A 12,276-nucleotide genomic window follows, 5' to 3' on the forward strand; every position below is an offset into this window, starting at 1 on the left:
GTCATGGTGCTGTCTGAGGGGTGGGGTCGGGTCATGGTGCTGTCTGAGGGGTGGGGTCGGGCCAGGGGTAACCTTGTGGGGTGGAGTCGGGCCATGGTGCTGTCAGAGGGGTGGGGTCGGGCCATGGTGCTGTCTGAGGGGTGGGGTCGGGTCATGGTGTTGTCTGAGGGGTGGGGTCGGGTCATGGTGCTGTCTGAGGGGTGGGGTCGGGTAATGGTGCTGTCTGAGGGGTGGGGTCGGGTCATGGTGCTGTCTGAGGGGTGGGGTCGGGTCATGGTGCTGTCTGAGGGGTGGGGTCGGGCCATGGTGCTGTCTGAGGGGTGGGGTCGGGTCATGGTGCTGTCTGAGGGGTGGGGTCGGGTCATGGTGCTGTCTGAGGGGGTGGGGTTGGGCCAGGGGTAACGTTGTGGGGTGTTCAGTATCTACCACCTCAGGAGGTTCAGGGAGAAATACTGGGTAACCTTGTGGGGTGTTCAGTATCTACCACGTCAGGAAGTGCATTTAAATGCCACGATGAGAAGTGATGTGCATAACATAGGCTCATTAGGAACCAGTCATCTGCACCACGGGAAATCCACCATTTCCTGGAGAGGAAAAGGAAACAGCGATCTGCTTGTGTTCTCCTTCCTGTCCACTTGTCTCTGCTTTGCAGATCAATAGGAAAAATGAAGGTCGGGCAATAAGGATCCAAGAGAAGCGCTGATTCCTACCTTTAGAAGAGGGATACAAATAAGAGCTTAGTGATTAGCTCTGCGTTGCGTGCAGCGTTTCTCCCCATACCACTGGGCTCTCTGTCTCTGATTATTACTTCATTGTTTTTACAGTCTTGTCCTTATTAACCGAGCCCATGCTGATCATTCCCGAGAGCCAGATTGCTGGAAATACAAATGAAAAGCCCCCCCTCCTTCTCCACAGATCCTTCATTAAATACGGATTGGGGGCCACCCACCTACGCCGAAGCCTGGACTTTAATTCTGCTCTGTGCGTTGGCGAGCGTGAGTCTCAGGGCCCCGACTCTTTATCAGAGGGATTTACAGACCATCAGTCTGGCCCTATCCCTCTCGCTCTCTCTCTCTCCATCAATCCCTCTCTCTCTCCCTATATCCCCCTCCCCCACTCTCTCCTTCTCGCTCTCTCTCTCTTTGTGTGTGAAAGGCCTGCATTAGCATGTGCGAAGGCTAGCCCATATGTCACTAAACAGATCCCCAGACTTTAACCCCTTCAGATGACTGAATGGAGCGAGGGACTGCCGAGCCGAGCCGACACACAGAATTGGGAAACATCGCCAAGACTGACACAGAATCAGCTGATACAGCAGGATTGAGGAGAGGTCAGAGAGCAATACCACTGGTCCAGGACTATGGGAGAAGTCAGAGAGCAATACCACTGGTCCAGGATGTCAGGAGAGGTCAGAGAGCAATACCACTGGTCCAGGACTATGGGAGAAGTCAGAGAGCAATACCACTGGTCCAGGACGTCAGGAGAGGTCAGAGAGCAATACCACTGGTCCAGGACTATGGGAGAGGTCAGAGAGCAATACCACTGGTCCAGGACGTCAGGAGAGGTCAGAGAGCAATACCACTGGTCCAGGACTATGGGAGAGGTCAGAGAGCAATACCACTGGTCCAGGACGTCAGGAGAGGTCAGAGAGCAATACCACTGGTCCAGGATGTCAGGAGAGGTCAGAGAGCAATACCACTGGTCCAGGATGTCAGGAGAAGTCAGAGAGCAATACCACTGGTCCAGGATGTCAGGAGAGGTCAGAGAGCAATACCACTGGTCCAGGATGTCAGGAGAAGTCAGAGAGCAATACCACTGGTCCAGGATGTCAGGAGAGGTCAGAGAGCAATACCACTGGTCCAGGACTATGGGAGAAGTCAAAGAGCAATACCACTGGTCCAGGATGTCAGGAGAGGTCAGAGAGCAATACCACTGGTCCAGGACTATGGGAGAAGTCAGAGAGCAATACCACTGGTCCAGGACGTCAGGAGAGGTCAGAGAGCAATACCACTGGTCCAGGACTATGGGAGAAGTCAGAGAGCAATACCACTGGTCAAGGACGTCAGGAGAGGTCAGAGAGCAATACCACTGGTCCAGGACTATGGGAGAAGTCAGAGAGCAATACCACTGGTCAAGGACGTCAGGAGAGGTCAGAGAGCAATGCCACTGGTCAAGAACTATGGGAGAAGTCAGAGAGCAATGCCACTGGTCCAGGATGTCAGGAGAGGTCAGAGAGCAATACCACTGGTCCAGGACGTCAGGAGAGGTCAGAGAGCAATACCACTGGTCCAGGACGTCAGGAGAGGTCAGAGAGCAATACCGCTGGTCCAGGATGTCAGGAGAGGTCAGAGAGCAATACCACTGGTCCAGGACGTCAGGAGAGGTCAGAGAGCAATACCACTGGTCCAGGACGTCAGGAGAGGTCAGAGAGCAATACCACTGGTCCAGGACTATGGGAGAAGTCAGAGAGCAATACCACTGGTCCAGGATGTCAGGAGAGGTCAGAGAGCAATACCACTGGTACAGGATGTCAGGAGAGGTCAGAGAGCAATACCACTGGTCCAGGATGTCAGGAGAGGTCAGAGAGCAATACCACAGGTCCAGGACGTCAGGAGAGGTCAGAGAGCAATACCACAGGTCCAGGACGTCAGGAGAGGTCAGAGAGAAAAAACGCTGGTCCAGGATGTCAGGAGAAGGTTACAGTAAGGAGACTGTATTGTAATGGGGTCACGTGTATTAACCAGGTTAAAGTGACCCAATGCTGTAAGACAACAGCGCCTGGCACCTAATACCATACCCCAATGGTATTAGGTGTCAGATGTGGACCATACACATACACACACACACACTTCATCTCTCTATCTCTCCATCTCCCCGTGACCAGGGGTGAGGCCAATGTGGCGTGATACATTGAGTATACAAAACATTAAGAACACCTGCTCTTTGCATGGCATAGACTGACCAGGTGAATCCAGGTGAAAGCTATGATCCCTTATTGATGTCACTTGTTAAATCCACCAATCATTGTAGATGAAGGGGAGGAGACAGGTTAAAGAAGGATTTTTAAGCCTTGAGACAACTGAGACATGGATTGTGTATGTGTGCCATTCAGAGGGTGATTGAAGGGCCTTTGAACGGGGTATGGTATTAGGTGCCAGGCGCACCAGTTTGTGTCAAGAACTGCAGCGCTGCTGGGTTTTTCACGCTCAACAGTTTCCTGTGTGTATCAAGAACAATCCACCACCCAAAGGACATCCAGCCAACTTGACACAACTGTGGGAAACATTGGAGTCAACATGGGCCAGCATCCCTGTGGAACGCTTTCAACACCTTGTAGAGTCCATGCCCCAACGAATTGATGCTATCAAAAGGGGGTGCAAGTCAATATTAGTAAGGTGTTCTTAATGTTTTGTACACTCAGTGTAGAGAATGGAGGTGATCCAAAACAGTTGCTAAATAGTACTTGTCAGAGTGAGGCCAATGGACGAGGAGAGGGGACGGACGGACGGACGGGTTAAGCAGATGGAGAACAAGTCCCCAGTGGGACATGTCATTCATCAAAGTCACCAGGAAGGGCTGAGTTTGTTTGTTTTCAGCCACAGACAGAGAGAGAGAGAAAGAGAGCGAGAGAGAGAGAGAGAGAGAGAGAGAGAGAGAGAGAGAGAGAGAGAGACAGACAGACAGACAGAGAGTACGGGAGTGGGAGAGGGATAGAGACAAGAGAGAGAGCGAGAGCGAGTGGGAGAGAGAGAGAGTGAGAGAGAGAGTGAGAGAGAGAGTGAAAGAGAGAGAGAGTGAGAGAGAGAGAGAGAGAGAGAGAGAGAGAGAGAGAACGGGAGCGGGAGAGGGATAGAGACGAGAGAGGGAGCGAGAGAGGAAGCGAGAGAGAGAGAGAGAGAGAGAGAGAGAGAGAGAGGGAGAGGGAGAGGGAGAGGGAGAGAGAGAGAGAGAGAGAGAGAGGGAGAGGGAGGGAGAGGGAGAGGGAGAGGGAGAGAGAGAGGGGGGGTTTCATGACTGCCTGCATGAGGACGTTGACAGGGGAGAAAATATGGATTTAAACTGAACACCTTTGTGAGATGTGGACCATACACACACACACTTCATCTCTCTATCTCTCCATCTCCCCGTGACCAGGGTTGCTTCAGTGTCCAGTACTGTAGTCAGTAACGGCAGTCATGTTGTACATGATGACTGTACTGTAGTGTGAGGATGGAATCCTGAAGCCTGCTGTTGGAGCTCCTCCTCTCCTCTCCCTGGAGTGCCAGGGGCTTCTGATGTTTCTGTCAACAGCATTCCAGGAAACCAAATGCTTCAACAAAGCTCACAACATGTTAGTTTTGCTCTTGCTCAACTCAACACTCCTACCCCTCCATGGGGGGTAAAGCTTGCTCATTTGTACAGATTATTCCCAAATGACATGATAACGACAACACAAATGGTTGCTAATAACTGAATGACAACTCCGATACAAATCTGCTATTTGACGTCTGTCGTAAGATGTTTTCCACTGAAATAGGAACATTGTTACTTTTGACTACAGTGGTATTATTTCATGTACAAGTACAACTACTGCTGCTACTATTACTAAATTACTGGTTGGTAAATTCAAAATATATTCATCAATATGTAGTAAACATTAACTTTTGCAGGGTCTCTGATCCATTCAGGATGTATGACGTTATATTATTCCTTTAAGGTTTATAAATAAACATATCTAAATAAACATATTTAAATATACATATCTAAATAAACATATCTAAATATACATATCTAAATAAACATATCTAAATATACATATCTAAATAAACATATCTAAATAAACATATCTAAATATACATATCTAAATAAACATATCTAAATATACATATCGAAATATACATATCGAAATATACATATCGAAATATACATATTGAAATATACATATCGAAATACACATATACATATCTAAATATACATATCTAAATATACATATCTAAATATACATATCTAAATAAACATATCTAAATATACATATCTAAATAAACATATCTAAATATACATATCTAAATAAACATATCTAAATATACATATCTAAATATACATATCTAAATAAACATATCTAAATAAACATATCTAAATATACATATCTAAATAAACATATCTAAATAAACATATCTAAATATACATATCTAAATAAACATATCTAAATATACATATCTAAATATACATATCTAAATAAACATATCTAAATATACATATCTAAATATACATATCTAAATATGTTGTTTGCTTATAGGAAGGCACATGAGCAGTTGAAAAGGCTGATATTTAAGAGATCAGCAAGTTGCCCCATTACCCTAATTCAAAGGCTTTTCAGGAATAATATACCTCTAGCTGTATTAACAAAACCTGTGAAAACGAAAACAAAACATGGATTTTGCAACTACAATACTGCTTGGCCATTAAAGGTAAAAATAATAATATCAAAATAATTAAAGGTTGTACTTAATTATCACATTAAACTACATGTTCATATTGAAAAGATAAGAGTATTTGTCCACTAGTATCTAATTAAGTCTAGTCATCTGACAGACAGGCAGACAACTACTCTACCGCCTGAGTTGAGTTTTACACTGATGCACCGAGACGATACAAAATGTAAATGACTTTCATGTGCATTTTAAAGAAGGCCCACCACCCACTGCAGGGGAGGAGAATAATAACAGTAATCTGAAATAAATCACTAGCATGGCTAACTGACTGCTCAGGCTACTCGTCTGCACACATCAATATCCTTGCTGGCCATCGTGAGGACTAAACCGCCAACATCAGCAATTTAGAGAGAAAATGTAAAAAGATCTTAACAAGACAGAACCTGTAGTTTGCTGTAGGTACACTTTCCAATAGACACATGCAAACACAGCATAGAGACAGGCATTGTGTTGATGCAACAAAGTTAACTTTATCAAATAGATTCCATCATATTGCAATTATATTAAGAGGAGAAAGGAGAAGGAAAGGCCTACAGCAACAACGAGATAGAGACTGGAGAGGGAATAGGAGAGAGAGAGAGAAAAGGAAAGAGAGAGAGAGAGAAGGAAGGAAGGAAAGAAAGAGAGGGAGAAAAGGAAAGAAGGAAAGAGAGAGAGAGAGAGAGAGAGAAAGAAGGAAGGAAAGAAAGAGAGGGAGAAAAGGAAAGAAGGAAAGAGAGAGAGAGAGAGAGAGAAAGAAGGAAAGAGAGAGAGCGAGAGAGAGAGAAAAGGAAAGAGAGAGAGAAAAGGAAAGAGAGAGAGAGAGAGAGAGAGAGAGAGAGAGAGAGAGAGAGAGAGAGAGAGAGGGGGAGAGCAAATGCATGTGTGAGAAAAGGCTACAGAAATCCAATAGTGTAACCTCTGTGTGAGCGGCAGTAGTGACCAGTGAAGGACAGCGGAGGAAATCAATAAGAGCTGATTTGCAGAAGCAGGGGGTGGAGATGAGAGGAGGGGAGAAAGAAAGGCGCCTGGAAATAGAGACAGGGGCCTCAAGGGAAAAGATAACAGAATCGCTTTCATCAAAATGTGATAAATCCAAGTCTTTTGTATAGGACACCTGATGGCTCTCTATTTTTTTATCAAACAAAATACATAATTAAAATACATAATTAATGGAAGGTAGAGGTTAGGCTGGTGGAGGGTAAATTCTTTTTTTTTTTTTGGGGGTGGGGGGTACTATTGGTTGTGTGCATGTTTAGAGTGGCTGCACATGGATGAGAGGGATCTTACCTCCGGGCGACATGGATGAGAGGAGGCCGGGAGACAGTAGGCCGTGGACACTGTGGGGAAGAAGCCTGGAGCTTTCCTGCATCGCTACCCCAAGGGAACGCTTGGGTGGTCGGCCAGGCCTGGAGCTGCAGAGAGAGGGAGAGGAGAAGGAGAGGGAGAGAGAAAGAGAGAGAGAGAGATCAATGTGAATACACAGAAAATGATCAACTATTTAAATAACTATTTTACTTAGACCACATAGGCTCACAGTGTAAGAGACCATTGATTGATACATTTACAATGGTTGATTTTATATTTCTCTACACACGTAGCAAACATACGTAGCAAGCGTGATATGAAAATTGTATCACATTCTCTATCATTTAAATTGACAACAATAGACATTAAGAGATGGAAATTATACGTTAATGACAATACTTTCCTCCTGGCTACCCCAACATATGTTTGTCACCCCCCCATCCCCTCGTCCTCCCGTCCCCTCGTCCTCCCGTCCCCCCGTCCCCTCGCCCTCCCGTCCCCCGTCCCCTCGTCCTCCCGTCCCCTCGTCCCCCCGTCCCCCCATCCCCTCGCCCTCCCGTCCCCCCATCCTCCCGTCCCCTCTTCCTCCCGTCCCCCTATCCTCCCGTCCCCTCGCCCTCCCATCCCCTCGGACTCCCGTCCCTTCGTCCCCCCATCCTCCCGTCCCCTCTTCCTCCCGTCCCCTCGTCCTCCCATCCTCCCGTCCCCCCATACTCCCGTCCCCTCGTCCTCCCGTCCCCTCGGCCTCCCGTCCCCTTGGTTCTCCCATCCTCCCGTCCCCCCATACTCCCGTCCCCTCGTCCTCCCGTCCCCTCGGCCTCCCATCCTCCCGTCCCCCCATACTCCCGTCCCCTCGTCCTCCCATCCCCCCGTCCCCCTATCCTCCAGTCCCCTCTTCCTCCCATCCCCTCTTCCTCCCGTCCCCTCGCCCTCCCGTCCCCCCATCCTCCCGTCCCCTCTTCCTCCCGTCCCCTCACCCTCGCCCTCCCGTCCCCTCGCTCTCCCGTCCATTCGTCCCCTCGTCCTCCCGTCCCTTCGTCGCCTCTTCCTCCCGTCCCCCCATACTCCCGTCCCCTCGTCCTCCCATCCTCCCGTCCCCCATACTCCCGTCCCCTCGTCCTCCCGTCCCCTCGGCCTCCCATCCTCCCGTCCCCCCATACTCCCGTCCCCTCGTCCTCCCGTCCCCTCGCCCTCCCATCCCCCATACTCCCGTCCCCTCTTCCTCCCGTCCCTTCGTCCCCTCGTCCTCCCGTCCCTTCGTCGCCTCTTCCTCCCTTCCCCTCTTCCTCCCGTCCCCTCGCCCTCCCGTCCCCTCGTCCTCCCGTCCCCTCTTCCTCCCGTCCCCTCGCCCTCCCGTCTCCCCATACTCCCGTCCCCTCTTCCTCCCGTCCCCTCGTCCCCCCATCCTCCCGTCCCCCCATACTCCCGTCCCCTCGTCCTCCCGTCCCCTCGGCCTCCCATCCTCCCGTCCCCCCATACTCCCGTCCCCTCGTCCTCCCGTCCCTTCGTCCCCTCGTCCCCTCGTCCTCCCGTCCCTTCGTCGCCTCTTCCTCCCGTCCCCTCTTCCTCCCGTCCCCTCGCCCTCCCGTCCCCTCGTCCTCCCGTCCCCTTTTCCTCCCGTCCCCTCGCCCTCCCGTCCCCCCATACTCTCGTCCCCTCGTCCTCCCGTCCTCCCGTCCCCCCATACTCCCGTCCCCTCGTCCTCCCGTCCCCTCGTCCTCCCGTCCCCTCGGCCTCCCATCCTCCCGTCCCCCCATACTCCCGTCCCCTCGTCCTCCCGTCCCCTCGCCCTCCCATCCCCCCATACTCCCGTCCCCTCTTCCTCCCGTCCCCTTGTCCTCCCATCCTCCCGTCCCCTCGTCCTCCCATCCTCCCGTCCTCCCATCCTCCCGTCCCCTCTTCCTCCCGTCCCCTCGTCCCCTCTTCCTCCCGTCCCCTCTTCCTCCCGTCCCTTCGTCCCCCCATCCTCCCATCCCTTCTTCCTCCCGTCCCCTCGGCCTCCCATCCTCCCGTCCCCCCATACTCCTGTCCCCTCGTCCTCCCGTCCCCTCGTCCTCCCGTCCCCTCGTCCTCCTGTCCCCTCGTCCTCCCGTCCTCCCATCCTCCCGTCCCCTCGTCCTCCCATCCCCCCGTCCCACTATGGGGGGATTACACAGAGACAGCAGGTAGACAGAGATCCTCTCCACTGATAACACAGGACACACACAAAAGCTTGATAATAATCAGCTCAAACACATATGCCTTGAAGTGCACAGGGGACATAGCATATTCCAGCAAGGCCATATCTGATAAGGGATCACCAGCGTTCAGACACATTGTTTCAGGGTTTGGTGTCTGACGCTGTAACATCAGACTGAGATTCCTTCCCTCTGGGGTCAGGAAGTGAGAAGCTAGTCAAACCGTTCCTTACATTACACAACCCCTCACACACACACGCCCTTCCTCACTTCCCAACAGTAGACTCTTAAAGAGTGTACTAGACTAATAGGGTGTTTCTGTCGCACACACACACGCCCTTCCTCACTTCCCAACAGTAGACTCTTAAAGAGTGTACTAGACTAATAGGGTGTTTCTGTCGCAGAGACAGACACGTATGTGACAGGCTGAATGAAGTAGGCTATAGGGGGGTGGGGGGGGGGCTTGAAAAGAAAAATGCTAATTCCAGCGCTGTATACCATTGGCCAGCGTCCAGGAACAATAACAACAACAAAAAACGCTGTGTTGTTGCCTCATTCTGTATTTCATTAACATTGCAATGGCTACAAACACAAACAAGACCACAGAGCAATCAGCATACAAGTAAAAGGAGGGGGGTGTTCAATATGGGAACAAATCAGAGTAGTCTTCAGAGACATGGTTGAAAAAGCTGCACTAGACGCTCCAGATGCCACTACACTTGGCTGGCCTGGGATCCGCTTTAAAGTACAAAAGACGCAGAGAAGACTTGAACGGAGAACAGAGGACAGAAAGAAAAAAACCTTGGAGAGACAAATGGAAGGCTCTTATCAGTGTTCCAAACAGAGTGTTGCCATTAGAACAAAGCCCATTCGCTGTGAAGCGTCCGTCTCTCTTTCTTTCTCGTTCGCCATGCCCCACTCTCTCTGTTCAACACAAAGGCATTCACTCACAAGCTGCCACAACAGTCCATTTCGATTCAGCTGTTTGTTCATTCCCCTTTAATGTCTTGTTCTTCTCTTTTCTCTGGCCAGTTTATTCTGTTTTAAGTATGATTCACCTGAACATTCCCAGTCAGAGTAGCCAAGGACTCTAGAGTTGGAGGAGTCACTCACCTCAATAGAAAATAAAGTAACTTAAAAAATTAAATACAAATGTAAATAGTTAAATTGTTGACATGGGTCAGTTACACAGTCCTGAACATGAGGTGTTTGTCAAGGAACAGTTTATTGGTCTTCCACAGAAAATGACCCAGATTACCGAAAGTTACTGTACTCCTACAGTCGACAGAACTAGTGAGCTCTGCTACAGTACGGCAGAACTAGGGAGCTCTGCTACAGTACGGCAGAACTAGTGAGCTCTGCTACAGTACGGCAGAACTAGTGAGCTCTGCTACACTACGGCAGAACTAGGGAGCTCAGCTATAGTCGGCAGAACTAGGGAGCTCTACTACAGTACGACAGAACTAGGGAGCTCTGCTACAGTACGGCAGAACTAGTGAGCTCTGCTACAGTACGGCAGAACTAGGGAGCTCTGCTACAGTCGACAGAACTAGTGAGCTCTGCTACAGTACGGCAGAACTAGTGAGCTCTGCTACAGTATGGCAGAACTAGGGAGCTCTGCTATAGTCGGCAGAACTAGGGAGCTCTACTACAGTACGACAGAACTAGGGAGCTCTGCTACAGTACGGCAGAACTAGGGAGCTCTGCTACAGTACGACAGAACTAGGGAGCTGTACGGCAGAACTAGGGAGCTCTGCTACAGTCGGCAGAACTAGGGAGCTCTACTACAGTACGGCAGAACTAGGGAGCTCTGCTACAGTACGGCAGAACTAGGGAGCTCTGCTACAGTACGGCAGAACTAGGGAGCTCTGCTACAATCGGCAGAACTAGGGAGCTCTGCTACAGTCGACAGAACTAGGGAGCTCTGCTACAGTACGGCAGAACTAGGGAGCTCTGTTACAGTACGGCAGAACTAGGGAGCTCTACTACAGTACGGCAGAACTAGGGAGCTCTGCTACAGTACGACAGAACTAGGGAGCTCTGCTACAGTACGGCAGAACTAGGGAGCTCTGCTACAGTCGACAGAAGTAGGGAGCTCTGCTTTAGTCGGCAGAACTAGTGAGCTCTGCTTTAGTCGCCAGAACTAGTGAGCTCTGCTACAGTCAACAGAACTAGGGAGCTCTGCTACAGTACGGCAGAACTATGGAGCTCTGCTACAGTCGACAGAACTAGGGAGCTCTACTACAGTACGGCAGAACTAGTGAGTTCTGCTATAGTCGGCAGAACTAGTGAGCTCTGCTATAGTCGGCAGAACTAGTGAGCTCTGCTATAGTCGGCAGAACTAGTGAGCTCTGCTATAGTTGGCAGAACGAGTGAGCTCTGCTATAGTCGGCAGAACTAGTGAGCTCTGCTATAGTCGGCAGAACTAGGGAGCTCTGCTATAGTCAGCAGAACTAGGGAGCTCTGCTACAGTACGGCAGAACTAGTGAGCTCTGCTATAGTCGGCAGAACTAGGGAGCTCTACTACAGTACGACAGAACCAGGGAGCTCTACTACAGTACGGCAGAACTAGGGAGCTCTGCTACAGTACGGCAGAACTAGGGAGCTCTGCTACAGTACGACAGAACTAGTTAGCTCTGCTACAGTACGGCAGAACTAGGGAGCTCTGCTACAGTACGACAGAACTAGGGAGCTCTGCTACAGTACGACAGAACTAGTGAGCTCTGCTACTGTACGACAGAACTAGGGAGCTCTGCTACAGTACGACAGAACTAGGGAGCTCTGCTACAGTACGACAGAACTAGGGAGCTCTGCTACAGTACGACAGAACTAGGGAGCTCTGCTACAGTACGACAGAACTAGTGAGCTCTGCTACTGTACGACAGAACTAGGGAGCTCTGCTACAGTACGACAGAACTAGTGAGCTCTGCTACAGTACGGCAGAACTAGGGAGCTCTGCTACAGTACGACAGAACTAGGGAGCTCTGCTACAGTACGACAGAACTAGTGAGCTCTGCTACTGTACGACAGAACTAGGGAGCTCTGCTACAGTACGACAGAACTAGGGAGCTCTGCTACAGTACGACAGAACTAGGGAGCTCTGCTACAGTACGACAGAACTAGTGAGCTCTGCTACTGTACGACAGAACTAGGGAGCTCTGCTACAGTACGACAGAACTAGGGAGCTCTGCTACAGTACGACAGAACTAGGGAGCTCTGCTACAGTACGACAGAACTAGGGAGCTCTGCTACAGTACGACAGAACTAGGGAGCTCTGCTACAGTACGACAGAACTAGTGAGCTCTGCTACAGTACGACAGAACTAGGGAGCTCTGCTACTG

At 50.1% G+C, this 12,276-nt stretch overlaps 1 protein-coding gene across 8 annotated transcripts in view; it reads right to left on the minus strand.

The window, feature by feature from the left end:
- LOC106592083 (dachshund homolog 2) overlaps nucleotides 1-12,276 on the minus strand; it is a 318,539-nt gene that overhangs the window by 154,432 nt on the left and 151,831 nt on the right. For all 8 annotated transcript variants that reach the window (XM_082958278.1, XM_082958276.1, XM_082958275.1 and 5 more), the window contains exon 2: nucleotides 6,741-6,865. In XM_082958278.1, the coding sequence (XP_082814404.1) occupies nucleotides 6,741-6,865 (125 nt within the window). The remainder of the gene's footprint in view (nucleotides 1-6,740; nucleotides 6,866-12,276) is intronic.

The sequence above is a fragment of the Salmo salar genome, chromosome 11 (genome assembly GCF_965601325.2).
Source record: "Salmo salar chromosome 11, fSalSal1, whole genome shotgun sequence".
NCBI lineage: Eukaryota > Metazoa > Chordata > Actinopteri > Salmoniformes > Salmonidae > Salmo > Salmo salar.